At 40.2% G+C, this 27766-nt stretch overlaps 6 protein-coding genes across 6 annotated transcripts; 4 read left to right on the plus strand and 2 right to left on the minus strand.

The window, feature by feature from the left end:
* Positions 1-1043: 1043 nt before the first annotated feature.
* On the plus strand, positions 1044-1499 carry LOC113106559 (histone H4). Its single transcript, XM_026268632.1, has one exon. The coding sequence runs from the start codon at positions 1077-1079 to the stop codon at positions 1386-1388; it is 312 nt and encodes a 103-aa protein (XP_026124417.1). The 5' UTR covers positions 1044-1076; the 3' UTR covers positions 1389-1499.
* Positions 1500-2632: 1133 nt separating this feature from the next.
* On the plus strand, positions 2633-3007 carry LOC113106628 (histone H2B). Its single transcript, XM_026268728.1, has one exon. The coding sequence runs from the start codon at positions 2633-2635 to the stop codon at positions 3005-3007; it is 375 nt and encodes a 124-aa protein (XP_026124513.1).
* Positions 3008-15924: 12917 nt separating this feature from the next.
* LOC113106555 (histone H2A-like) lies at positions 15925-16862 on the plus strand. Its single transcript, XM_026268628.1, has one exon. It carries the CDS (start codon positions 16026-16028, stop codon positions 16410-16412), a length of 387 nt encoding a protein of 128 aa, XP_026124413.1. The 5' UTR covers positions 15925-16025; the 3' UTR covers positions 16413-16862.
* Positions 16863-17126: 264 nt separating this feature from the next.
* LOC113106547 (histone H3-like) lies at positions 17127-17917 on the plus strand. The gene has a single exon (XM_026268621.1). It carries the CDS (start codon positions 17340-17342, stop codon positions 17748-17750), a length of 411 nt encoding a protein of 136 aa, XP_026124406.1. The 5' UTR covers positions 17127-17339; the 3' UTR covers positions 17751-17917.
* A 622-nt stretch (positions 17918-18539) lies between these two features.
* Positions 18540-18914, minus strand: LOC113106629 (histone H2B). Its single transcript, XM_026268729.1, has one exon. The coding sequence runs from the start codon at positions 18912-18914 to the stop codon at positions 18540-18542; it is 375 nt and encodes a 124-aa protein (XP_026124514.1).
* A 1681-nt stretch (positions 18915-20595) lies between these two features.
* On the minus strand, positions 20596-21093 carry LOC113106560 (histone H4). Its single transcript, XM_026268633.1, has one exon. It carries the CDS (start codon positions 21043-21045, stop codon positions 20734-20736), a length of 312 nt encoding a protein of 103 aa, XP_026124418.1. The 5' UTR covers positions 21046-21093; the 3' UTR covers positions 20596-20733.
* Positions 21094-27766: the final 6673 nt, after the last annotated feature.

A 27766-nucleotide genomic window follows, 5' to 3' on the forward strand; every position in this document is an offset into this window, starting at 1 on the left:
TTTAATTATCATCAGGAACACCTGCAGCTATCGAGGGACAGTGGTATGAGTGGACCGCCACGAGGTACAGGACCCAATTGTGAGGGGACCAACTCCTCAAGAATGTGTGCCAGGAAAGACTTGAGATTTATCTGACTGAGATTTACATATATATATATATATATATATACACTTAGTCTGCACTCTTGTTCATTATTATTATGATGTTTTAATGTTTAAATACACTTTCTTTGAGTTAATATTGTTCTTACCAAGTGCAGAAAAGAAAGATACAGAGCTATAGAAACATCATAGTGTTTATCTGTGGCGGAAATAAGTTTTCTCTGCGTGACATAGTTTCCGGTTGTGTGTGAAAAAGGCTAATTAGCATCTTGGAAGAGAGAGCAGGTTAATATAGTCTTACAGAGACACATTTCATTGCATTGGGAGCAGCTCAGTACTGAAGTGAAAGTGATATACAGTCAAGTATGTCTAGTTATATGATGTCTGTGTTTTCTGAGCCCAAGACTTAACTGTTTTCTCCAGTTCTTTCAGATGTGATCATTGGTGAGACTTTCTTTGGTCTCTCCTTGCTTTAGGACAAAAAGACACAAGTCGTCTTCCAGGCAGATATTTTCTGATGATTGGAAATTTTTCATTATTGCCTTGATGGTAAAAATATTAACTAATATTCACTTGTATGTGAAAATGATATATAATACACGCCAGAGTATTTAAATAAGAATAATTTCCAAGAGAACAAGGGGATAATAAATATTTCATTTTTTATGTATTTATTGTTATTATTTATTTATTTTTTATTGTTCCAGGGTACACATTTTATTTTTATTTTTTTTCCTTTCTGTTTGTGATATCAATACTTATTTATCACCCATGTGCGGAAGGCCATTAAACAGAAAGCAGAAGAAGAAACAAAGGACAGTCATCGTTTCCTGCTCGAACTAGAGGGGGAGGGGTGAGTCATGTGACGCTCAGCTGGTTTCACTTAGGTCCTGTAAGCAACTGTGAACTTCCTCCCTGCAGCAGTTAATCTATAGTATTATTCGTCGTTTTACAGAAACAAAGCTCATCTCATCATGTCTGGAAGAGGCAAAGGCGGTAAAGGACTCGGGAAAGGAGGCGCTAAGCGTCATCGTAAGGTGCTGCGCGATAACATCCAGGGAATCACCAAACCCGCCATTCGTCGTCTAGCTCGCCGCGGCGGAGTCAAGCGCATCTCCGGTCTGATCTACGAGGAGACCCGCGGTGTGCTGAAGGTGTTCCTGGAGAACGTGATCCGCGACGCCGTCACCTACACCGAGCACGCCAAGAGAAAGACCGTCACCGCCATGGACGTTGTGTACGCGCTCAAACGACAGGGACGCACCTTGTACGGTTTCGGAGGATAAACCGCTTCGGATCCGAGAACAAACCCAACGGCTCTTTTAAGAGCCACCCACACTCTCACTTAAAGAGCTCATGGTGCTGTTGTGTGCTTTACATGAGAACTACGTTTACACAGTCGTTACAGATATCAAGTTTAGTGTTGATTATAACGTTGTCGACATACTTTGCACCATTTGTATTTTAACTAAGCCCCAAGGCAGTGCACTGGGTACTTTCATTGAAACATTAAAAATAAAAGCCGATATAATGGCATGATTATTATAATCTAAGTTAAAAGGTAATATCTGATTTAAAACTCCAAAACGTAATTCTATTGACCAGGGCCGGTTTTCAGGGTGAGTGGAGATCCGGGGCTTAGCCCAGAAAAATCCATTAAATATAAAATTATGAAGAGCTCATGGTGCTGTTGTGTGCTTTACATGAGAACTACGTTTACACGGTCGTTACAAACAACAAATTTAGTGTTTACAGATAATGATTTACAGATACTTTCCACCGTTATTATTTTAACTTTGTCTTAAAGCAGTGTATTGGGTACTTTTAATTGAAACAAAAAAATAAAAGCTGATTTTATAGCATGCTTATTATAATCCGTTTAAGTTAAAAGTTGTATCTGATTTAAGGCTCAACAATGTAATTATATTGATGTTGAAGAATCCGAGAAGAAGATAAAGACGAATGTTTCTGTCTCGAAGGGACTTTTTACTAAGCATTTCTGTAAACTGTATAACAGGGCTCCAGGTTATCAAGTCATGTCACCTTTATTTATATCTATTTCATCTTTACAGTACTAAATATGAATATAGTCAATAATGCAAAACAACAATAGTAAACGCTCAACGTTAAGTTAAACGATCGATGCTTTATGGGTATTTTTTTCTCTTTGATTCCCTTAATGATTTTATAATGATTTCAAATTAAACGTGTGCTTGATATTTATCTGAAACATTTTTTGTCAAAATATTACTATAAAAATAGCGGGAAATGAAACAATGGAAACCCAGTCGGGTGGGTGTCGTTCAAACATGGGGTGGTGGGTGGAGCTATAATTTAAGGTCCCGTGATTGGCTCTGGTTCCAGTTCAGTAACGCCTTGAATGATCCAATTAAATACAAGTTTATGGGTCTGACCAATGATAATACGGATTCACGAGGTCCCACAGAATTAGCATAGACGAGTGAATAAATAGCCCTGTATGAGTTCAGTCCGCTACTGATTTCTGAGAGATTGAATCGGAAACATCATCATGCCTGAACCAGCGAAGTCCGCGCCGAAGAAAGGCTCCAAGAAGGCCGTCACCAAGACCGCCGCGAAAGGAGGAAAGAAGCGCAGAAAGTCCAGGAAGGAGAGCTACGCCATCTACGTGTACAAAGTGCTGAAGCAGGTTCATCCTGACACTGGGATCTCTTCGAAGGCGATGGGCATCATGAACTCTTTCGTCAACGACATCTTCGAGCGCATCGCCGGTGAGTCGTCTCGTCTCGCTCACTACAACAAGCGCTCCACCATCACTTCCCGAGAGATCCAGACCGCCGTGCGTCTGCTGCTGCCCGGGGAGCTGGCCAAACACGCCGTGTCCGAGGGCACCAAGGCCGTCACCAAGTACACCAGCTCCAAGTAGAGCAGTCCGACCCCGAGACACACCCCAAAGGCTCTTTTAAGAGCCACCCATCCACTCACTCGAAGAGCTATTTGTTGTTTTACTTATTCATAAATTATGTGAAGAAGATTAAAACCATGTAACATTTATTTAAATTTAGATGATTTTTATCTATTTTTAATAATTTTGACCACAGTTGTCCCGAGAAATTTTTTCCTTCCCTTCAACAGTTATTTCTAAAGGGATAGACACTCCAGAGGAGTCACTGATTCAACTATGTTTGCACTGGTAGTGACGCTGATCATCATGAAGTTTCCTCCATAAATCTTGAAGTCTAATCTCAATAAATCCACTGTGGGAGACTGGGTAATAGAAATGTTCCTGGATGAAAAGCGGAGGATAACAATTGTATCTTTTACAAGATACTTTTGGATGTACTTTTGGTGTGTGATGAGCAAACCAGCCGAGTGGATGTACTTTTGGTGTTATTTTAATATTGGTTTAAAAAAAAAAAAAAAAAACTACAGTCATTACATTTCCATTTGATTTGTACGAATTAACATACCACACTTACTATTCTAATTTGCATTTATTTAAAGTGGGCTTTGTGTGTTTTAAGTGCAACTTACAAATCCTTCATTCTCTTCTCCCATCTTGATCTTCAGAGAAGGAAACCGTGTTACCACCATAGACTGTAAAAAAATATGGAGGTAGTGTCCGTGACGTCACCTATAGACTCCTCATTAGCGGTTTTGACAGGCAGCAAGGAAGGCGACTGGAAGTTGAAGTCGGCTGCGTGCCACCATCTTGTAGCAGAACTTCACTTGTGTTAGCATTCCCATTGACTCCCATCCATTTTGGCGTCACTTTGACAGCAAATAACTTTACATCTGAGGCGTTTAAAGACTCCGTTTGTCCATTATTTATTTCTAAAGATACACGACAATGTATAAAGGGCTCCATTGCCTTCTCTGTTACATTATGGCCCCGTAGAAACAGTTTTTGTAAAAAATAGGCTAACGATTGCGTCATAACCACTCGTCTCTCTGTCGCATTACCGTACAGTCAGGTGGAGAAGCTCGCAGGTAATTAACTTAATATGGCGTACTCGCGTTACATTTTAAAATACTATACAAAATAATTAATCAGAATACTTACTCCTGCTCATTCACGACAAAGAACTCCCCGCTCAAGCTCGCCGTCTCTGCAAGATTAACGATGGCAGTTTGCACGCACAGCTACTAGAAGATTTACATCTGTCAGACAGGTTGCTGACGTCGTCAAGCTTAGTTTGAGTCTGCGTGTCTGAAAGGAAGTGCTAAAAAACGCTAAAAATGGGCTTCAATTGTCTCAGTTGAGTTCCAATGGGGTCGCTGTGTCCATTTCTTTTACTGTCTATGGGGTTTGAATCTAAAGTGTGCAGAGTGGGCCGTCGCCATCTTGGAAGCACGTAACCGCGTGACTCTCCCGGATAATCGAAAATGGGCAAAAAGGCGGGAGCTGATTGCTGAAGCCACGCCCACCTAGTGCGACTGCATTATCAGCAGCGGCAATCCACCTGTCACTCAAGTGGCCACGCCCTTAATTATGCAGAACTTTAAGGCTTAATATAATTTAAACGGATGAGTTATAAAAAAATTCACCCCCCTCACAGTTGTCATGAAGGGCAAAATTAGCAATATAGACCAAAATCATTTTTTGAACCAGTAGGTTTTTTAAGTCACTTCCTTATTGGCCTCACGAGAGAGAGCGGGAGGTTGCCGCTCGGTTACCAGACTTTCTGCCAACATCTGTTTCTCTTCATTAGGGTTAGGGTTAGGGTTAGGGTTAGGGTAAGGCAGGGGTAGGCAAGTTGGGTCCTAGAGAGCACTAGTCCTGCAGAACTCAGCTTCAACCCTAATCTAACACACCTGAACAAGCTCATCAACGTCTTCAGGATTATTAAGGTACAAGGAGGTGAGGGTTTTTTTAGGGTTGGAGCTGAACTCTGCAGGACTGCGCCTCTCCAGGGCCAAACTTGCCAACCCTTGACCTAAGGTATGGTTCGGGGAACACGTCTAGAAATGGTCTACCTTTAGATAAGTTATACGTTAGGAGTCTTTGTAGCGACTCTAAGAGACAACGTTATCGAGAAACGCAGCTCTGAAATTATCCTACAGCAGCAGAGTCTTGGTCTGGGTTTCTCATAACGTTGTCTCTTTGCACGCTACAAAGACTCTTAATATAACTGTAAGGTCACAATGATTTAGCCAAATAAGACATGTTCCTGGATCAACATTACTGTCCAGAAATATAGACTTAACCTAAACTTACCCATAATTTATTTCTAAAACCAGTGGGAAATGATAGCTGATTAACAACGGTGTAGAAGCACCTAACTCTCGTAATAATGGGGTGGCCGCCATGAAGGGTTGCCACACGTCCCTTAAAATACAGAATCGTCCCGTATTTGAGAATAAAATAGCGCCTCCCGTTTTGAATCAATAGCCGCATTTCCACTGTCGGCCCAGTGCGAGCCAGGGCTTAAAGCGGGCCGGGCGGGGCTCATAGCCCCGGGCCAGTAGCACCAAGGCCAGAATAGCGCAGGGTTTCCACAGTGGAGCTTGAAGCACCGCTGCATGTCACTAAAACACGCCTCTCAGAACAACGTCATGCAACCTCATCATTTCACCATCAAAGAGAAGTTATCACAAAACTAAGAAATAAGTCCCTGGAACATGTGCGATCACAAAACAAACATGATAAAAGAGGCCGTTTGTTTGCATGCTTTGTTATATATTCATAAATACACACATAAATACACTTATTTCTATTTTATTTATTTATTTTTAACGCTTATGAAAATAGCCTGCTTATTCAGTCGAGTCTGTTTCTGTTTATTAGCCACAGTATAGCCGTCACATTTAGAATGAATGATAATATCTCTATTTTTATAAAAGCTCCCGAACAAAAAACATTATTAGGCTATATTCTTTTTTGATAGGCAACGTGAGATAAACTCTCGAGACGAGGCTTGTGACAGATAATATAAGTAATAAATACACGATTGTGACAGAGAATAAGAAGCTGACGTCTGATTTCTTCAAGCAGTCATATTTTACCATGTTTACTATGGTAATATGTTTAGCGTGCATATCTTTTTCATCGCTTATAAATATTTCTGCCTTGTATGGTGATTATCCACATTGGATCAAGTTATTTCAAACACTCGCTGCTGACTGAAAGAGAGTTTTGAGCTCGACTTATTCAAAAAAAGTGTTTAATGCTGGTGTTAAAGCTATTATCTTTATGAAATGATCCTCAGCGCAGACTCGCTATTTTTATAAAAGCTCCCGAACAAAAATCATTATTATATTTTGATGATATGCAACGTGGAGCTAAACTCTTGAAACGAGACGACAGATAAAATGTTACTTAATAAATACACAATTGTGATAGAGAATAAGAAGCTGACGTCTGATTTCTCCAAGCGGTCATATTTAACATGTTTACTGTGTAACGTTAATGTTTAGCGTGCATAGTCTTTTACATCGCTTATAAATATTTCTGCCTTGTTTAGTGATTATAATCCACATCGGATCAAGTTATTTCAAACACTTGCTGCTAACTAAGAGTGAGTTTTGAGCTCAACTTATTTTAAAACGTCTTTAATGCTGGTGTTAAAGCTGTTATCTTTTTGAAATGATCCGCGCTGACGCTCTCCAGACGCTGAGAAACTCCGCCTTTGTTCATAACCCCTCCTCTAGCCCCAGCTGGCCCGCTTTGGCCCAAGGTTTTCGTCGGGCCAAAAAAGCCTGGCCGTTGGTCCCGAGGAAGCCCCGGCGAGGCACGATCAAGCCCCGGAAGTGACAGTGGAAACGCGACTGGCCCTGGCACGCACTAGCACGCCCGGTCTTAGCTCGATAGTGGAAACACGGCTATTAAGGGACAGGGTTTGTCCAGATAATACTTGCTGCCATCGGTGGATTGATTGGTTTGTTTCAGGTTCACAGCCAATCAGAGTCAGAGGAGGGCGGGTCTCTTGACAGATAGTCCATTTGAAAGAATGGCGGAGGCTGCTCCAGATACCCCCCTACTGATTTTATTATTATTTTTTTAACTTGAATAAAGTTACTTGTAAACAAATGCAGTTAAAAAGCACATTTTTGATTATTATTTTTTTTCATCCCTGTATATATATCCATTAAGTTAAATTTGAGAAAAAATCTTTTTTTTTTTTTTTTTTTTTTTAAAGAAACTCCCTATATCTTTACTTATTTTCATGGGTTGGCACTGCTCTCTTCCCTGCCTTCAAAAGAAACACTTATGTGTGTCTGTTATTCTCAATCTCTCAACACTATATTAGACCAATATGTCAAGTCTACGTAGGAAAAGCAATTATTATACCAGCAAACTCAAAATTGGATTAAAAATTTAACTAGGCTATAAATACTTGGATTATTATATTATTATTTAGCCTAGTGTTTATTTACTGATAGACAGTCAAAAAGACAAATTAATCAATATTTTACTCATAAAAAGGTTTAATTATTTATAAAATAATAACACCACAGATCCTCAAGAAACAGTAACACAGTGACAGAAATGTCAGAAATAGCGCATGGATCTGTGACGTGATTAAGGGATGGTTTAGCCACGTCGTAAGTCGTAAGGATTATCCTAATGATAAGTGTGACAGTTATCTGTTTGTAAAATAGACACCGGACTAAAGAACAATCATTAACAACATTACAAAAATGTATATTAAAGAGGATGAAACTAACAACAATAACATTGCTAAGTCAGGGCTGGACATTAAGCTTTTACATGAGCTTGTCCTAAAAAAAAAGTTACTTGTCCGGGGGAAGGTTTTTTTTTTTCTTTTTTTTTTTTTTTCTTTTTTGGCACAAATATAATTTAATTTGAAACAGTCTCATCAGTCTCTATCAGGCATTACTTTAATCTGTATACTTTTGATATTTGCGTTAAATTGATTGCTGTTACACTTTTTAACTTTATAAAGGAAAATATTTTCCTAAACTGATTAAATATAGATGTCTACATTTACGTTGAATTTTTACATTTGATCAATACATTAAATTAGAATAATAAGACATTATGGTTGTTATTATTCAAATTAAATCAGTATCAACAAACTCAATCTATCCAAATGCATAAATGATGTTATTATATTAATGTTTTAATTTTTTGACATACAAAATATGAAATGTTGGATAAATACAATGATTCTTTAAAATATCACAAAGAACAAGTCACTGTCTTAATGAGTGAATCATTGATTCAACCGAATCGGTCAAACGGCTGATTAATTCAATAAATGAAGCAAGTAACTGTTTTTATAAATGGCTCACTGAATCATTGACTCGTTCAAAAATGAATCATTTAGTAACGAAACACTGTTGTGTGTTGCTCTGAGATGCGCGACTGAGGCTTTGAACTATTTTTGTTAGCGAAATGGAGCAACAACCATAATGTGACTAAAATGTAAGTCAGTTAACATTAATTGTTTATTTAACTGAAGATGTATAAAAATCAATATCACATTTGCAATCGAGCTGAAAGTCAGGAAGATATCACACCTGGTTGTGTAATATTGCACATATTATACACATATTATACAGAATATTTATATTTTTTTCTACCGCAGTATGTTTGTTTCTTTGTGTGTGCTGTAGTGTTGATTTCTCTCAACACACACACACACACACACACACCAGTGGGCAGCCATCTATGCCCAGGGAGCAGTTGGGGGTTCGATGCCTTGCTCAGGGGTACCTAAGTTGTGTATTTGCCAGCCCAAGATTCGAACATACAGCCCTAGGGTTAGGAGTCAACCTCTTTAACCACTAGGCCACGACTCCCCATGATGATCTGCTCCAATTCAAAGAAGTGATATGACATACAGCCACGTATGGTGACCCATACTCAGAATTCATGCTCTGCATTTAACACACACACACACACACACACACACACATCCAAGAGGTCACAAAAGACAACATCCAAAGAACTGCAGGCCTCACTTGCCTCCGTTAAGGTCAGTGTTCATGACTCCACGATAAGAATGAGAGCGGGCAATAATGGTCTGCATGAGCTCCAAGACAAAGACTGCTGCTGAGCAAAAAGAACATAAAGGCTCATCTTAGTTTTGCCCGAAATCATCTTGAAGATCCCCAAGACTTTTGGGAAAATACTCTGTGGACTGACGAGACAAAGTTTCACTTTTTGGAAGGTGTGTGTCCTATTACGTCTGGTGTAAAAGGAATACTGCAGAAAAATAACATCATACCAACAGTAAAATATGGTGGTGGTAGCAAGTCCACCTCTGTATGGCTGAAGAAAAACAAAATGAAGACTTTGGAGTGGCCTAGTCAAAGTCCTCACATGACTCCTATTGAGATGCTGTGGCATGACCTTAAAAATGTTCGAAAACCCTCCAGTGTGGCTGAATTACAACAATTTTGCATAAATGAGTGGACCAACATTCCTCCACAGCGCTGTGACAGGCTCATTGCATGTTAATGCAAACACTTGATTGCAGTTGTTGATGCTGGGATGGCCCACAGTTATCAGGTTTAGGGGTCAAACACTTTTTCACACAGGGCCATGTAGTTTTGGATTCAGTTTTCCCTTAATAATAAAAACCTTAATTTAAAAACTGCATGTTGTGTTCACTTGCACTACTATTCCCACAAGCCTTGTCCCTTCATCACAGTAATTTAACTCCTGTTAATTGCACTCAGGTGTCTTCACTTGATAGTCATTACCCTGCCTATATAATCCGGTCTGTTTCCATTTGTCTGCATTGAGTCCTTACTTTCCATCACCTAGTTTTCTCACGTTTCTTAGTCCTTGAGTTCCTGTTCTTGTTCCTGTTTGTTTGTTTGTTTGTTTCTGTTTGGACTGAAGTTGGTTACGACCCCGGCTTGTTTTTGACTCTGATTTGGATTACCCATAATAAACCACACTGCCCTTGGGTTTCCGTCTCCTGTGTTCCCGTACGTGACAGTTCACTTCTCAGTTGTTGTTCTAAACTGATCTTCTTACAGGGGAGATGAGAGAACAAGAGAAAATTGTTACAGATCATGATAGGTGAGTAGCCTAGATTTACAGGATCGTAACAGGTGCAGCAATCTGTGTTTGGTTGGATTGCCTGAAGGTTTCGGAACACCATTTTTGAAAATATTGTTACCGATGTGGCTCCTGTCTTCACATTCTGTTCCTCATGTGTTGAATTTATTTGACCATTTTGAATCCCTCTCTGGGTTTAAAATTAATTGTCATGTCAACTTCCCCTTGATCACATTTCCCTTTCTGTATCTGTTACATTGGTCCAAAACTTTAAGTACTGGGGATGGATATTTTTCCATCCCTGCAGGAAATTGTCCTATAATAGTTTTCTAGCCAAAGTATCCACAGCCAAAGTATCCAAAAGCCATGGTTTACAGTAAAACTCAGACATCTTCATCAGGCCAAAGAGGATGCCTACAGAAATGGGGACATGGTATTGTACAATCAGGCCAGGAACACACTGAACAAAGAGATCAGAGCGGCTAAAAAGACCTACGCTAAAAAGTTGGAAGACCAGTTTACTTCCAACGACTCAACTTCAGTGTGGAGAGGTCTAAGAGCCATCACAAACTACAAGACACCACTCCTGCAATCCCACTCTCCACACCTCCTGCTCTTCAAATCTGTGAAGATGATGTGCGCCAGGTCTTCAAGAAGAACAAAAGAAGAAAAGCACCAGGCCCAGATGGCGTTACACCAGCCTGTCTGAAAATCTGTGCTGACCAGCTGGCCCCCATCTTTTCACAGATCTTCAACAGATCCCTGGAGTTGTGTGAAGTGCCTTCCTGCTTCAAACGCTCCACCATCATCCCCATCCCAAAGAAACCCAAGATAGCAGAACTTAACGACTACAGGCCTGTGGCTCTAATGTCTGTCGTCATGAAGTCGTTTGAAAAACTGGATCTGGCTTATCTGAAGGACATCACTGGACGCTTACTGGACCCCCTGCAGTTTGCTTACCGAGCAAACAGGTCCGTGGATGATGCAATCAACATGGGATTGCACTTTATCCTGCAACATCTGGACAAAACAGGGACTTATGTGAGGATCCTATTTGTGGACGTTAGTTCGGCTTTCAACACCATCACCCCAACAGCCCTTCAGACCAAACTGACCCAGCTCTCTGTTCCTAGCTCTATCTGTCAGTGGATCACCAGCTTTCTGACAGATAGGCAACAGTTAGTGAGCTTGGGGAAATTCATGTCAAACAGCTGCTCCACCAACACTGGTGCCCCTCAGGGATGTGTTCTCTCCCCTCTGCTCTTCTCCCTGTACACCAACGACTGCACCTCTAAAGACCCCTCTGTCAAGCTCCTGAAGTTTGCAGATGACACTACAGTCAGTGATGAGTCTGCTTACAGACAAGAGGTTGAGTAGCTGGCTGTCTGGTGCGGTCTTAACAACCTGGAGCTTAACACGCTCAAAACAGTGGAGATGATCGCGTTGACTTTAGGAGAAACCCCCCTGCACTTTCCCCACTCACCATCATGAACAGCCCTGTGACTGCAGTGGAGTCATTCAGATTCCTGGGAACCACCATCTCTTAGGACCTGAAGTGGGACAATCACATTGACTCCATTGTGAAAAAGGCCCAGCAGAGGATGTACTTCCTTCGCCACTTCCTTCGATCAGTTAAATGTTCCCTACTTATGCTTATAAACGTGCAATACCCTTATATTTTTTTGTTAAGCCTCCATCCTAGAACATTCCTGCATCTCAATCCTATTCCATTACCATTTAAAGCACAATTGTTTATACACTTATTTATTTGCCAATTTGTAATTCTCCTCTCCTTTTTTTTTTTTTTTGTCTGTGTGTTGTTGTCTCTGTGTACTGGAAGCTTATGTCGCTATAACAAATTCCTTGTATGCGCAAGCATACTGGCAATAAAGATCTTTCTGATTCTGATTCTGATTTGGAAAATTGGTCTTGTCTTCCTACTTCTCTTCAGGCTCATATATCTGTGATTTAAAATGAATGTTCTCCTGTGTTTTAGTTTCTTTTCTTCAGTGATTCCTCTCGCTCTGGTTGGCAGCTGGAACAAACTTGATGCATGTATTTCATGGAATATATGTTTATGGGAAACATCCTCGTATTAAACTGACTACTTTACACCACAGTAGATTACAGGTCTTTCTTTCCCCGACTTTAGACTGTATGCTCAAGCCTTTTCCCTCCACCCTTCATCAGTTTTATTTGATCCTGATGCCTCTGTGTCTTGGAGAGCAATTGAGGAATCTATTGTTTATCGTATAAATTGAAGCGTCTTGTTGTTGTTGTTTTTTTGTTTTTGTTTTTTTCTGGGCTCTGCTTGGACAGTGTAAATCTTGGTTTGGTCCCATTGTAACCCACCTTATCTCCACATAGAGGGATGCTAAAAGAAGTTCACAGGTTACAAAATGGCACTCTCCTGTTTTCCACAATAATAATCTTTTCTCAGGCAGTACTCCACTTCATTGTTCACAATGGACTCATAATAAAGTAAACTCTCTGGCAGATATCTACGATGATAGTGGTTACAATTGTTTTGTTTTCTTTAGGAATCCTGTAAGCACTTTTTTTATTGATATTAAGCAGATGTAATTGTTTGTTCAGATTGTTGTTAACAGTGTTCATCATCTGTTTGATTATGTCTTTAATCTATTTTTTCTGTACATTTCTGCCATATGCACATAAACTGACAGTCACCACTGATAAGATAAATATTATAGAAACTTAATTTACTGTAAAGTTACTCTGCAATGATTTGTATTGTAAAAAGTGTGATGCATATCAACTTGAACTGAATTGTGTTCTTAATATGAAAGCTTTGCTAAAAATATATCCTATTTTAATATTGTAAACTTTCATCTGAATACATTAAGTGTTTAATGAATAGTGTTGATCACTTTGTTTCCAACCTGAAAATATTGTGATTTGTTTTGCATTCAGCTTTCAGTTAAATATGTCACAATATCAAATTTGATATTTTATGAGGATTTATATTTGTTGTTTTTGTTTCTGCAGGACAGTACAGAAAGGTCACAAGTGAGAGAGAGAGGAGGGACAGTGTCTGAAAGGACCTGGAGCTGGGACTGTTTCAAGGATCGACCGAAGCACAACCACACTATGTGCACGAGGCTATTGCTTCCAACATTTTAGAGTCCCCTTCAGTAGAAATCACATTCTCCCTTCCACACTGAAGAAAAAAGACACAGTCTGGGTTAGAAATGTCCTCAGTGTGTCCCCTTTAACACTGGACTCTAGGAATCCTCATTCATCATTCAACGTTAATCCAAGGTCTCCAGAACGGCCATAATTCACCTGTGATGAAGGTAAAACGGTGAAACAACGTCACAATATCACCGTTGATCCAATTTGCTAAATCGAAAGGTAATTCTACGTTGAATCAACCCTGGTATCTGACGTTGTTTCAAGGTTGAAATGCCGACCGGGGTCTTTCTTACAACTCACTTTACCCAGATAGCAAACAGTCATTGAAACTATGCTGAATCAACATCCCGTTGTCAACATTAAGTCATTGAATCAACATCGAACTCTGATGTTGATTCAACATCATTTTGCACCCTGATTTAATATTGAAACAATGTTGAAATTTTGTCCATAGATCAACGGAATTTCAATGGTATTTCAATTATCAGGAATATTGAAACAATGTTGAAATTTCAACTGAACCAAGGATCAACGTGATTTCAATGGAATTTCAATCGTTTTTAAATGTTTTTTTTTAAATGTAATGCCATAAATTAAATAGCCTGCTTTATCTACAGCCAGGATGTTAAAAATTAATGGAACATTTAAAATCTTGTATAAAACACAGAACACACCACATTTATTAGCCTCTCTACTCTTTATTTACACTTCATTGTCATCTGATGCCCGCATAAGTTGTCGTCCAGTCCCTCCTGCCTGGTCTGGTGCCACTTTTGGGTGAAAATTGGGTGATGGTAGCTGTCCCCATCTGCTGAGTAAGAACATCTAAAACAGAAGATAAAATCACAATGCAAAACAAATATAGCATTTAAGTTAAACAGAACATATATTTGAAGAAATTCAGTAGCCTAGGCCTATGATTTTTTAATAAGAAGGCAATAAGTCCTCGTGTTGTAGGCTAGATCATATTTCCCCTATATTCAAAGCACTTTTCAAAACTGCCTGTTCATGGATGTATTCGAATTAAAGCGAGGCAAAAAGGATTAGCTTGCAGTGACCTCTTTCATAAGGAAAATGTATGAGGTCAATTGACTCAAAAAATTTTATGTTTATTATTTCATTGGTTCAGAAGTAGTTGTTAACTCCACAAATTTAATATAAATAACTGGATACTAATTACATAGTTAATGTAGATTAGAGTTACCATAGACAAAAGATGTTTTGACAAAATAATCATAGACAAAAACCGTTGCATTCAGTTTTTGATGAGGTTTTGGGCTGGAAAACCAATTGCAAGTGGTGCAAGTTGTTTGCAGAAATAAAATAAAATGATGTCAAAAATGTTGTTTTGCTTACTTGGTGTGCAATAATAATCTCTGTTAAAAACAGCAATTAAAATTCACAATCATACAGTGTGACTGTACTTTATACATATGTACTCAGGTAACCAATCTGTTATTAAAAATATAAAAACAAAGAATATAAACAAGATAAAATATACAAATTAAATATACAGTGGTTTATTCTTTTCAGCTACAGTTGATGTAATAGTAGCATTCAAGAAATAAATGTAAAATATAAAAAGCGAAATACACTTTAATGTAGGCATATAAAATATACAATTCTCATTAAAGCTAATGAATTACGCCCCATTAACTGGACTCCCCCGGCCCCTCAGATCACCATTAATGTTAAAGGGATTTTAATGCTAAAATATGCTATTTTTTTTATGCTGCACTTTCTTCCTATATATTCAAGCTACAATATATCTGTTTGTCAGCTCAAATGTTTCAGTGGTAGAACTTTTGCCTAGCGTGTCAGAGGTCCGGGTTTGGGTATTAAAATGAAGTACAATAGTTGCGCAAGTACAATGCTGTATCACTTGCGACGCAAAAATCCAAAAGCAAATGAAAGCCGATGAGTACAACTGATGAGTAGTTTACACTTTAGATTAGGGGGTGCAGAAAGCTTAGTAAATTATTTATAATGTTTATTGAGATAATAGTACAATGTTGACATTTCAAAGATTTATAAGTGATTAATAATATATTAACTAGTAACTATTAACCATTAAGGATTTTGTTTGATTCAGTTGTTTACTGAAGGCCCTGACTGAAACCCCAGGGTACTCAGGGTACTCACTTTCCGACAGCAGGTTCACTCAGACTCTGCTCATCATCACTGAAGAGTCCAGGAACAAAACAAGCCATCTGACACAGAGACAACAATATTTACTCTGCAGTTCCAGGTTCATTAGAAGGAAACAAGATAAAGAAGAGGTAAAATGCAGATAAAAGACAGAATAATATATATAACAACAATAATAACATATGTAATATACAAATTCTACTACTAACAATATAATCTTAAAATAACAGAATCTATATTTTTAATTTTAGGTTGAGTGTGACTTACGTTTTGATGTCAGGGAATTCTTAAAATTGGTGAAATATATTCTGAAAAATGCATATTAATGTATTTCATGAGCTTCTTTCATGAGTATTTCATGACCTTCTTTCATGAGTTCACCTGTATTTCTAAGTCAGTATCTCCCTTCAGCCACATTTACTTTTTTTTTTAATGTGTGTTTAATTTTAATTTTAATTATGATTTAATCTGAGACGCTGATCAGTCCGCGCGCAGATGTGGAGGCGTGGCTTTGAAGGTAGATGTTGGAGGGAAGTTCAGTGATTGGTTTAAAATATTACAAGGCCTAAACCAATGGGCGACTGGCACGCTCTTTTAAAATAAGAACAACGGACATCATAAGGGTATTATTTCTCTTTTGTAAAGTTGAAGTATCTTGAAATTGAAGATGAGTGGAAGAGGCAAAACCGGTGGCAAAGCGAGAGCGAAGGCCAAGACTCGCTCCTCCAGGGCAGGGCTGCAGTTCCCCGTCGGTCGTGTTCACAGACTTCTCCGCAAAGGGAACTACGCAGAGCGCGTCGGTGCCGGAGCTCCCGTCTATCTGGCGGCTGTGCTCGAGTATCTGACCGCTGAGATCCTGGAGTTGGCTGGAAACGCCGCGAGAGACAACAAGAAGACCCGCATCATTCCCCGTCACCTGCAGCTGGCGGTGCGCAATGACGAGGAGCTCAACAAACTCCTGGGTCGAGTGACCATCGCTCAGGGCGGCGTGCTGCCCAATATCCAGGCCGTGCTGCTGCCCAAGAAGACCGAGAAACCCGCCAAAGCCAAGTAAACAGAGTCCGCTCTGCTTCTCCAACACAAAGGCTCTTTTAAGAGCCACACACTTCTTCTGACAGAGAGCGATTTACTTTCCTTTTCTTTCATGATACACCATGCATACGACTGAAGGAGAAAATGAACTAAATTAACGCACTTTTATTAATGATAAATCATTTGGAAACTCTGCCTTATAATAATTATCAGTGTAACAAATTGCTTAGTCAGTTTGGCTTGAAGTCTCTGAAAGAAGGTGTAGAACTGTATGAAAGACAAAACTGATTTATTGATGTTTTTGATAGTTATTCAAAGTTATGTACTCAACAGAGTCATTTAGAGTAATGGAGATCAGAAGAGAGTCTACTTTCACCAGTACTTTTTAATGTGTGTGTGAATTGATTTCTGGAAAATGTAAGTGACTGTAAGACTGGATCTATGATTAATAAAACCATAGTCAATCACTGTATGTCTGCTGTTGATCTAGTAGTGTTGGTTTAAAACAGCTGCTAGATATACGATTTTATTGTGGGATTAGATATGATGTGGAATAAAATATGAGAAAAAAAATTGTTGTCGTGAAAGAACTTCGAGATCTTAATAGCCCAGATTTATTTATTTATCAGGGCAGACATTAAATTTGTGTGGTAAAAAATAATACATAAATTAATTAAATGTTAATTATAATGAATGATTGAACGATGCGTAAAGTACTAAACAGAACAAAGCATTTTGAGCGGGAAACACAAACAGCCTCGTTTGAAAACAGAAGCGGCGCAGTCATTGGCTAGCTGTCATGTGCAGACGTCACACATCAGCCAATCACAAGTCTCTGCACCCTAATGACGCCGTAAGCTCGTGACCGTATGACGCTTTAAAAGGAGACGCATGAGACGGAGAAGCATTTTCTACGTGCTCAGAACGGAGAGAGAAGTTGATCGCAGCGATGGCAAGAACCAAGCAGACCGCTCGTAAATCCACCGGTGGCAAAGCCCCGAGGAAGCAGCTCGCTACTAAAGCCGCCCGGAAGAGCGCCCCAGCCACCGGCGGCGTCAAGAAGCCCCACCGTTACAGGCCCGGGACCGTGGCTCTCCGAGAGATCCGCCGCTATCAGAAGTCAACCGAGCTGCTGATCCGCAAATTGCCTTTCCAGCGTCTGGTGCGGGAGATCGCTCAGGATTTCAAGACGGACCTGCGCTTCCAGAGCTCCGCCGTCATGGCCCTGCAGGAGTCCAGCGAGGCTTATCTGGTCGGTCTGTTCGAGGACACCAACCTGTGCGCCATCCACGCCAAGAGAGTCACCATCATGCCCAAAGACATCCAGCTGGCCCGCCGCATCCGCGGAGAGCGCGCTTAAACCCGCCGCTGACAAACACCCCAAAGGCTCTTTTAAGAGCCACACACACCGCACTGAACGAGACCGTTTCCACCATAATGATGCTTCTAACAAATACCGTAATCTGGTTTATTTGGGAGTTTCCCTTGAGTACCAAAACGTATTTACTAAGTTCTGTACATGTAGACATTCATGTGAGGAGTTTAGCAGCAAATTAATCAAACAGATAACTTTTTTTTTTTTTTCGAACATGAAAAATATACCGAGGTGACCTCATAACGTTAGCTTGCTACGGCAATGATTATAACAACAACTGTATATGTGGCTATAAATGTTATGTGACATAATTGTTCTCCAGCGGTTTTATGGACCTATTTGTGCATTGAAAAAAAAAAAAAAAAATATGAGGAATATACTTTTCGGTAAGTAATGTATATTTCAACATTGTTCATTCGTCTTTATTTACTATTAGCTAGAAATAATCGATTCGCGTCACATTTACAAGCACCAAAACTTATTGCTTGAATTTTGTGATAAAATTATCAGAATCTGAGAGCTGATATTACTTTTTTTATAACATAAGTATCCTGTCTTGTCTGCTGGCCTCCATGTCTTCTTTGCTCAGTAGAATATGATGCATTTTGAAATTTATGTTTTTTTTACAAAATACCACAAAGCTTTCTCAAGTGTAAAGTGTACATGTCTAGTATATATATATAAATTTGAACAAAGATAGCACTTGCTCTTTTTAAAGAGAAGCTGGGTGGCTCTTAAAAGAGCCTTTGGGGTGTGTCTCGGTGTCGGACTGCTCTACTTGGAGCTGGTGTATTTGGTGACGGCCTTGGTGCCCTCGGACACGGCGTGTTTGGCCAGCTCCCCGGGCAGCAGCAGACGCACGGCGGTCTGGATCTCTCGGGAAGTGATGGTGGAGCGCTTGTTGTAGTGAGCGAGACGAGACGACTCACCGGCGATGCGCTCGAAGATGTCGTTGACGAAAGAGTTCATGATGCCCATCGCCTTCGAAGAGATCCCGGTGTCAGGATGAACCTGCTTCAGCACTTTGTACACGTAGATGGCGTAGCTCTCCTTCCTGGACTTTCTGCGCTTCTTTCCTCCTTTCGCGGCGGTCTTGGTGACGGCCTTCTTGGAGCCTTTCTTCGGCGCGGACTTTGCTGGTTCAGGCATGATGATGTCTCTGATCTAAACTCTCAGAAATCAGTAGCGGACTGAACTCATACAGGGCTTTTTATTCACTCGTCTATGCTAATTCTGTGGGACCTCGTGATTCCGAGTTGTCATTGGTCAGACCCATAAACTTGTATTTAATTGGATCATTCAAGGCGTTACTGAACTGGAACGAGAGCCAATCACGGGACCTTAAATTATAGCTCCACCCATCACTCCATGTTTGAACGACTCCCACCGACTGGGTTTCGTTTGTTTCATTTCCCGCTGTTTTTATAGTAACATGTTAAGAAAATAAATAGTTCTAGATAAATATCATGCACACATTTTAAAACATTGTAAATCTATTAAGGATATTGCGGAGGAAAAACACTCATTCGCGTTTAGTTTTTACGTTTACTATTGTCCTTTATTGACACTATTTTCATATTTAATACTGTAATTAAAGCTGCTTTGACATAATCTGCATCGTTAAAAACGCTATATAAATAAAGGTGTCTTGACTTGATAACCTGGGTCTCTGTTAGAGGTGGGCAGATCGATACTTATATCGATAATATCGATACCAACGTTGGTATCGGTATTGATCGATACCAACGGGAAAATATCGATACTTAAGTTTCAGTTTCTCTCGTTTTGCGACCTGGCCGTGTTTGTCAAAATGCTGCTGCTGTCACAGAGCAGAGCAAGCTCTCAAGAGTGCTGCTCGTGCTCGACACTGCTCTCCGCCCCCTCTCCTGTGTTGTACCGTCACGTGACTCACCACTAGCGCTACCACCAGCAGTCAGGCGCGCGCACCGCTCAGCCGCGCATTTCTAACAGCAGTCGGTCAGAGGCACAGAAAGAGGAGCGTTGTATGGCTGTATTTTCAGGCCGATCTACCCTTTTTGTGTTAGCTGTGAAAGGGATACTAGTTTCTATATTTAAACTTCACCTAGATGTGTACCAGACTTAATTATTTTTTATTATTTTTCAATAGCTGATTCTCCAAGAGCAGTGGATATTACAAGGCGCCTATCAGAAATGATTGTGAAGGACCTGCAGCCTCTTTCCATAGTGGAAGATGTCGGCTTCAGGAATTTTGTATAAGGAGAATTTGTTTTATATTGTGAAGTAAAACTTTGTGACTTTAAGAAAAAAATACTGAAAAGAAGTGCACTAAAGAGGAGCAATTTTTTTATTTATTAACATGCTACTTGAAAAGAGAATTTGTTTTTACATTTTTTATATTTGTGAAGTAATCATTTTGTAACTTTGTTTATTTAAATAAATCAGAAGTAACCAAAAGTTGTTTCTGAACAAAAGCTTTCGTAGTACTGATTAATAACCCAAAATGCAAATCACAAAAACAAATTAAGAGTCATGAAAATTAATTTAGATTTAGGTTGAAGACACATCCACCTTAATTATTAAAAAGTATCGATATTGGTATCGGTATCGGCGATACTGGCCCTGTATTTACTTGGTATCGGATCGATACCAAATCTAGCGATGTCGCACACCTCTAGTCTCTGTTGCTAGTTCACTGAAATTTTAGATAGGAGCCCCTTTGCAGGAAATATAACATCGGCCTTTATCTTCTGCACAATACTGATCGTATACTTCAACGTATGTAACGTTACGGTTTAAACCCTGAAATCAGTTGCCATCTTTTTAAACGGACGCTGAAAACATAAACAAGTTTCATGCTAAAATTTCTTCTTTTATTTTAAGGAAAAGTTCTCGATGTAAAGCAAAAATGAGCAACGCAATCTCTTTAAGTGAGAGTGTGGGTGGCTCTTAAAAGAGCCGTTGGGTTTGTTCTCGGATCTGAAGCGGTTTATCCTCCGAAGCCGTACAAGGTGCGTCCCTGTCGTTTCAGCGCGTACACAACGTCCATGGCAGTGACGGTCTTTCTCTTGGCGTGCTCGGTGTAGGTGACGGCGTCGCGGATCACGTTCTCCAGGAACACCTTCAGCACACCGCGGGTCTCCTCGTAGATCAGACCGGAGATGCGCTTGACTCCGCCGCGGCGAGCTAGACGACGAATGGCGGGTTTGGTGATTCCCTGGATGTTATCGCGCAGCACCTTACGATGACGCTTAGCGCCTCCTTTCCCGAGTCCTTTACCGCCTTTGCCTCTTCCGGACATGATGAGATGATCTTTATTTCAGTCAAAAGACGAATTCAAGTATTGAGTAAGTGCTGCAGGGAGCCATTTTACAGTTGCTTACAGGACCTAACTGAAACCAGGTCCGCGTCACATGACTCACCCCTCCCCATCTAGTTCCAGCAGGAAACAATGTGGGTTAACGCTAATTCCTCATCTTACAATGACTGTCCTTTTTTATTTTAAAAATGTTTTATGAAATAAATTTAATGAGATATGATAAGAGCACATGAACATAATAATTACATATGTGCTCATTTGACAGACGTTTTTAACTAAAGCGATTTGTGTATAGTTTTTTTTTTTTCTTCTGTGTGTGTACATCATCCATTTTTAAAATAAAGACGTAATGTAATAAACTTCTCTTTTATTTATGAGGGGCGTGGGGTTACCGGACCTATATGGAGGACTACAGGTGTGTCACACCACCACTGTCTCACGAAACTGTTGCCAGACAAACCCTAATTGTGTTTTTCATTCTCAGGTTTAAGGCAGCATAGGGCAGCCAAATCTTAGAGGTGTATGCTCTCCTGGACCCTGGATCCTCTGCCACCTTCTGCTCCGAGGATCTTATGTGTCGGCTCAATCTGAAAGGTAGAAAAGCACACATTCTTCTTCGCATAATGAATCAAGAAAAAACTGGTCCAACTCATGTCGTATCTGAAATAGAACTTTCAGCAATAGACAGCAATAACTTCATACCTCTTCCTAAACTCTTTACTCAAAAAAATATATGCCGGTTACCACAAACAGCATTCCCAAGCAGAAAGACTTAGCACAAGGGAAGTATCTAAGTCGAGTCAAACTTCCCAGCATTAATTGAAAGGTGGAGCTTTTGATTGGCACGAATGCTCCAAAGTGCTTAGAACCATGGGAGGTTGTTAATAGTCAAAATGGGGGCCCCTACACAGTTAGAACCTTATTGGGGTGGGTTGTAAATGGTTGTAAATGTCAGTTGAGGACAGAAGGTTTTTAGAGATAGCCAATGAGGCAGTCTTACAAGATGGACATTACTATCTGAAGTTTCCCTTTAGGAAAACGGATGTCAGCATGCCTAACAATCTACTTTGCTGACGCCAGTGAGAATGGCTATGGCTCAATAAGCTACATAAGACAAGCTAATGAACAGGACATTATACATGTCACCTTTCTCATGGGAAAGTCCAGAGTCCTTCCTTTAAAGAGCATCACAGTACCACGTCTGGAGTTGGCCGCTGCAGCATTGTTGGTAAAGGTGGACAAAATGCTAAGGAGAGAACTACATAAGCTCTCTGTTTTCTGGACTGACAGCCAAACCGTACTTAAGTACGAATAAGGCTTTATTAGATAAATCTAAGACATATAAACTAATCTAACACATAAACGCACGCACACACACATTCACACAAGTTGCAGGAAGGTCGAAAGTTAGGGAAAGATGAGTTTAAGAGAATGGAAATATGGAATTCCAAGTTTACAGCAATACCTTAAATTGCATAGACATGAACAACCATCAATCACGTAATTAGCGCTCGCATTGAGTTCCTCAATGGGGTTAAAATTATATTAGATACACCAGCACAACAAATATCTGGGAATACGTTGCCTTCGTTTGCTGTGAAAGGGACTCCAGTTGAAAGGGGTATCCCGGTGTCGCTGATTGGCTGGAAGTTCAGTTGGCTGAAGTGACGTCTTGGGGAGCCCGTGCTTGGGCGTTGGCTGAAGCTGGAGTTGTGTGGCTGGTTGGAGTTCAAACGTGCAGACGAGGTCGACGTTACAAAACTTAACTCAGAACACGAAACTGTCAAACGGAAAAGAAAAGAAATAAAGTTTGACGAGACTAGGTTGTGTTCCTTCTCATTGTGGCATAGTAGCAGCAGGCAGGCACGCTGGAACCGCGCTCAAAGAACAATGATGACTAACCGCATGGCTAGATGCTACAAGCTAAAGCTAGGTAGCAAAGCTACAAGCTAAAAGCTAAGAGCAGGCATGACTAATAGCATGACTGATAGCACGAGCAAGGCTGGAACTAAAAGCAGACTAAAAGCAGACTTTAATCGTGTCCAAAGTATTTAAACTTCCTTGTTGGCCACCCCTCAAATATTGCCTTGACCAATCAGATATGGTCTTGAGTCTGGGGTACAGAGATGCTCACAAGTCTCTGAGCTAGAGTCCAAGTCAAGTCTCAAGTCTCTTTATTATATTAAGTCTCTGGTTATAATAAATGTTGCATCACGTACAGCGACCCATCCAAGCTGCTTAGAACACTGCATAGCTATATATAAGGAATTCAAAGCATGTAATATGTTATTATGACAACTCTATTTATTAGCATACAATATCAACTTTGATTTATTAGCATACAATATCAACTTTGATTTTGGTATATAATCAGTGTAAACAGGCTATTGCAACATGACAAAAACACCAAGAATGCTTTACTTTTAAGTTAATATCTGTATTTTGCATTTATGGATTCAGTAATGGCCTTCTGTCTGTCCTGGCTGTATAGCTGCACACCTCTTGTCTGGCTTAAGAATGAACAAAGCTACGCTGACATATGTTATTCATACAATACCTACTCACAAATAAACATCAAAAACAAAAACTAAAGTGTAAAGGCTGCAATGAATTTCTGTGCAAAACAGCTTTTACTACAAACACTTCAACACAAGAACATTGTTATCACACAAGAACATTTTGATAGAGAACCAAAAATATTTAAAGTAGATAAAATTAGAATAAATAAAATGGAAATGTCTACATACTATTACTACTGTAAACTTTGCAAATAGGACATCAGCCCCTTCAAGTCAATGAACAATAACAAAGTGGGCTGCAATGAATATCTGTGCAAAACGTCATGGCTCCGCTCCTACCCAATGACAGAAGCACGCAGGTTTTTTTCCACTGGAGTACTCACGTGAAGGATGCGTGCACAACTAATAACTAATATCATCACGCTATAAAGGGTTGGCCTGCGCTGGGTGCGCCCCTCCCCCTATAACTGTTCTGTCTCGCGGAGGAACTCATTTGTTTGCATCTGTGTGAAACACGCGCTCTGAAACACGCATAGGAAAAAAGAGCGACAGAAAGAACGGCTCCCCTCCAGCCGTGACTCGGCTCCCATCGTTCATGTTTATGAGCATTTCAAAAGAATCGGTTCGTTCGCGAACGTCACAACTCTAACAGCGAGCTCATCTGACGTTTACTAAAAATTAACATTGTTCACGAGTCCCGGAGCTCGAGTCCGAGTCGAGTCTGAAGTCTTTCGAGGACGAGTCTCAAGTCGAGTCTGAAGTCACTGTTTGTGCGACTTAAGTCGCACTCGAGTCCGAGTCTCAAACTCGAGTCCCCATCTCTGCTGGGGTATCGTAAATCATTTGTTTATCTTACCAAGCATGTGGTTCTTGCCTCACAGGATCTAATTTTGGACATGATTCCTATAACAAGATTATGATATATTTTACAAATAAATGATTGTCAGGACAATATCAAGCAAGAAAATTTGATTACATCAATACTAGACATGACTTTGTATCCTATAGTTATCAAAAGACATACACAATAAGTGATTATACATGATAGTCAAATGTGTGGGTTACACATAAATGAATATGGAGTTAAGCAATGGAACGATTCATTTAGAAGTCTTTTTGAGTTCATTCTGGTCCATATATAATGTTCAACAAGCGGTTTCTTTGCCATTCTCTGGCAAAGGACTTTTCTGTGAAGACAAAGGTTTAAAGCCCTTCCCCCTTAGGAATTTCAGTCTGGTTCTGCCTGATGGGGGAAGTCAGTGCAAGTATTTAACATGATCTCCTGGGTTTACATGTGATGTCCAGCGTTGCATTTCAATCACGAACAATAAATTTGACAATCTCTTCTTCGAATTAAAATTGTTAATAATTGTTCTATTGGTGTTAATGTTGAAAGCTGTTGTGTGAACAAGTTGGTTGGTTGGTTATCTTGCTTGGTTCTTGTGGCACTAGAACTGATTTATGACTTCCTGAGGAGTTCGGCTCTCGTTTCAATGCACACAGCTCTGATAGACTCTTTGATTTGTCTGGTTCGACTCATTTCTGCTACAGGTGGATGCATGGCCCAGAGTTCTTATGGAAACCTGAGGAAGGTTGGTTAGAGGTGAAGGCATTGGGCTCAGTGTTACAGGATGATCCAGAGGTTAGGAGAAACACTACTGTGTTTACAACAGTGGTGAACACTGAAACTCCCACAGACCAGCTTATTTCATACTTTTCATATTAGATTAGGCTACTTAAAACAGTGGCATGGTACATAAAACTAAAAAAGGACTTGAGACTGAGAATCAAAAAACAAAAGAGCTCTCCATCATATCAAGTTGTTACCCGCTCCCACAGCCAAAAGGCGAGCCTAGAATTTTATGTTTTTAGGACAAAACCAGGTGGACAGCTCCTCACAGTGGAAGATCTCTTACAGGCAGAAAAGTCAGTTATCTCTTATGTTCAGAGGCAAGCATTCTCAGCTGAATTTACAACACTGCAAATGACCCCACCTAAAGTGAAAAGGAGTAGCAGGATCTCTAGGCTTGATCCTGTGCTAGATGAAGGCATCTTAAGAGTAGGTGGCCGGATGCATTAATCTGCCATGCCTGATGAAACCAAACACCCCTGTATCTTGCCCAAAGATTCACACATTTCAATTCTTCTTTTAAGACACATTCATGAACGCTGTGGTCACAGTGGCAGGAACCACATGCTCTCAGAGCTCCGTAAAAAATATTGGATTAGTAAGGCCAACTCTTTAGCATGAAAGGTGCTCTCAAGATGTCTCATGCGTCGACGTTTGAAGGGCAAAGCAGGTGAGCAGAAAATGGCAGATTTGCCTCTAGAAAGAATCCTACCTGACCTCCCTCCCTTTACCAATGTCGGATTGGACTACTTTGGCCCAACTGAAGTGACGCGAGGAAGAAGCACCATTAAAAGGCATGGAGTTCTGTTTGCATGTATGTCCAGCAGAGCCGTTCATTTGGAAGTAGCATTCTCCTTAGACACTGACTCATGCATTCATGCTTTGAGGAGATTTGTTTGCAGAAGGGGGCAGGTTAAACACATCAGATCTGACAATGGAACAAACCTGGTGGGTGCTCAGGTGGAGCTCAAGAAAGCTCTGATGATGCTGGACAAGTCAAAGATGCAGGATGCCCTGCTTCCTGATGGAATCGAATGGAGTTTCAACCCACCAGCAGCATCACACCATGGTGGAGTCTGAGAAAGGCTTATAAGATCTGTTCGTTACGTGCTGAACTCCACACTCCATCAACAGTCCATCGAGGGTCTTCAAACTCTATTTTGTGAGGTAGAGGCTATTCTAAACAACCGTCCGCTCTCCACAGTGTCCTCAGACCCATCCGACCTGGAACCGCTGACCCCAAACCACATCCTCCTCCTAAAAACCCAGGCCATTATGCCTCCTGGAATCTTCCTGAAATCAGACATTTATGCTAGACACCGCTGGAAACAGGTTCAGTACATGGCAGATCTTTTCTGGCATAGATGGACCAAAGAATACCTTCTTCTACTCCAGGAAAGGCAAAAATGGACTGTAGTGAAGAAGAACCTGAATGTTGGAGATCTTGTTCTAGTGGTTGACCCCACTGCTCTTAGAGGATCATGGCCATTAGGAAGAGTTCTAGAGACCAAGCCTGATCTAAAGGGGCTGGTCTGATCCGTGAAGCTCCAGACACAGACTTCGATCCTTGATAGGCCCATTACCAAGCTGTGCCCAATTCTGGACACTGAAGAGTGTCCGGCGCCTCCTATAGATCACCAATAAGGGATGTTATGTATACATATATACATATTTTTGTGAAGCATTAAGAGATTATTGACATCTGGCTCTTTTTTATTTTATTTTTTATAATTGATTCTATAAAGTTCAATTAGGGGCCGGCGTGTAGGAGCTGCATTTGAGTTAATTTTTTGGTTTCATAATTTATTTATAGTTGTCTTTTCTGTTGCATTTGAGTAGTATACCTTCTACAGCCAGGAGAGGGCACTATCATATAAATTGGAGCGTTCAGATCATGACGAGGAGAAGGCGTGCCAGCAGATACAGTCTTTGACCTCGGCCTGGATCTGTGTTGCCGGAGCTTTTGCTCTTAGGAGAAAGCTAAACTCCAAGCGCTACAAAGGAATATTTAAAGTCATTTAAATCAGTTCACATTTTTTTGTTTTGTACTTTGTTTATTTGCAATAAATATCAACAAACATTCCATGACAACACTTGGATTTTCTTGGATTCGGGCTGTGAGTCTGACCCTGTACGTGCATTCTCCAGGTGGTTGGAAACAATAACAGGGGGTTACAGGGAACATAAACATAAAACGTCGAATACTGATATTTTAAATTATTTAAATGTGTTACTTTAAATGTGAAATTAATAATCACCAGTAGGTGGCAGCAAGTCACTGTTAATAAGTGAGTCATCGTGATTGAACCGAATCATTTAATCAGTTGATTCATTCAGGAACAAATCACTTGTGCTCAGACACTAAACAGGCCTTGGGTTTGTTTTCAACTATTTTAGTTAGTGAGATAGAGCAAAAAAAGACAATATGGTGTCTAAAGTGTAAGTCTACTGTTTTTTTTTTTTTTTTTAAGTGTTAAAATAATAATAATAATCAATCAATCAATCAATCAATCAATCAATCAATAAATATTACATATGGTCATTTTTGGAGAGA

Source organism: Carassius auratus, chromosome 7, assembly GCF_003368295.1.
Source record: "Carassius auratus strain Wakin chromosome 7, ASM336829v1, whole genome shotgun sequence".
In the NCBI taxonomy this organism is placed as follows: domain Eukaryota; kingdom Metazoa; phylum Chordata; class Actinopteri; order Cypriniformes; family Cyprinidae; genus Carassius; species Carassius auratus.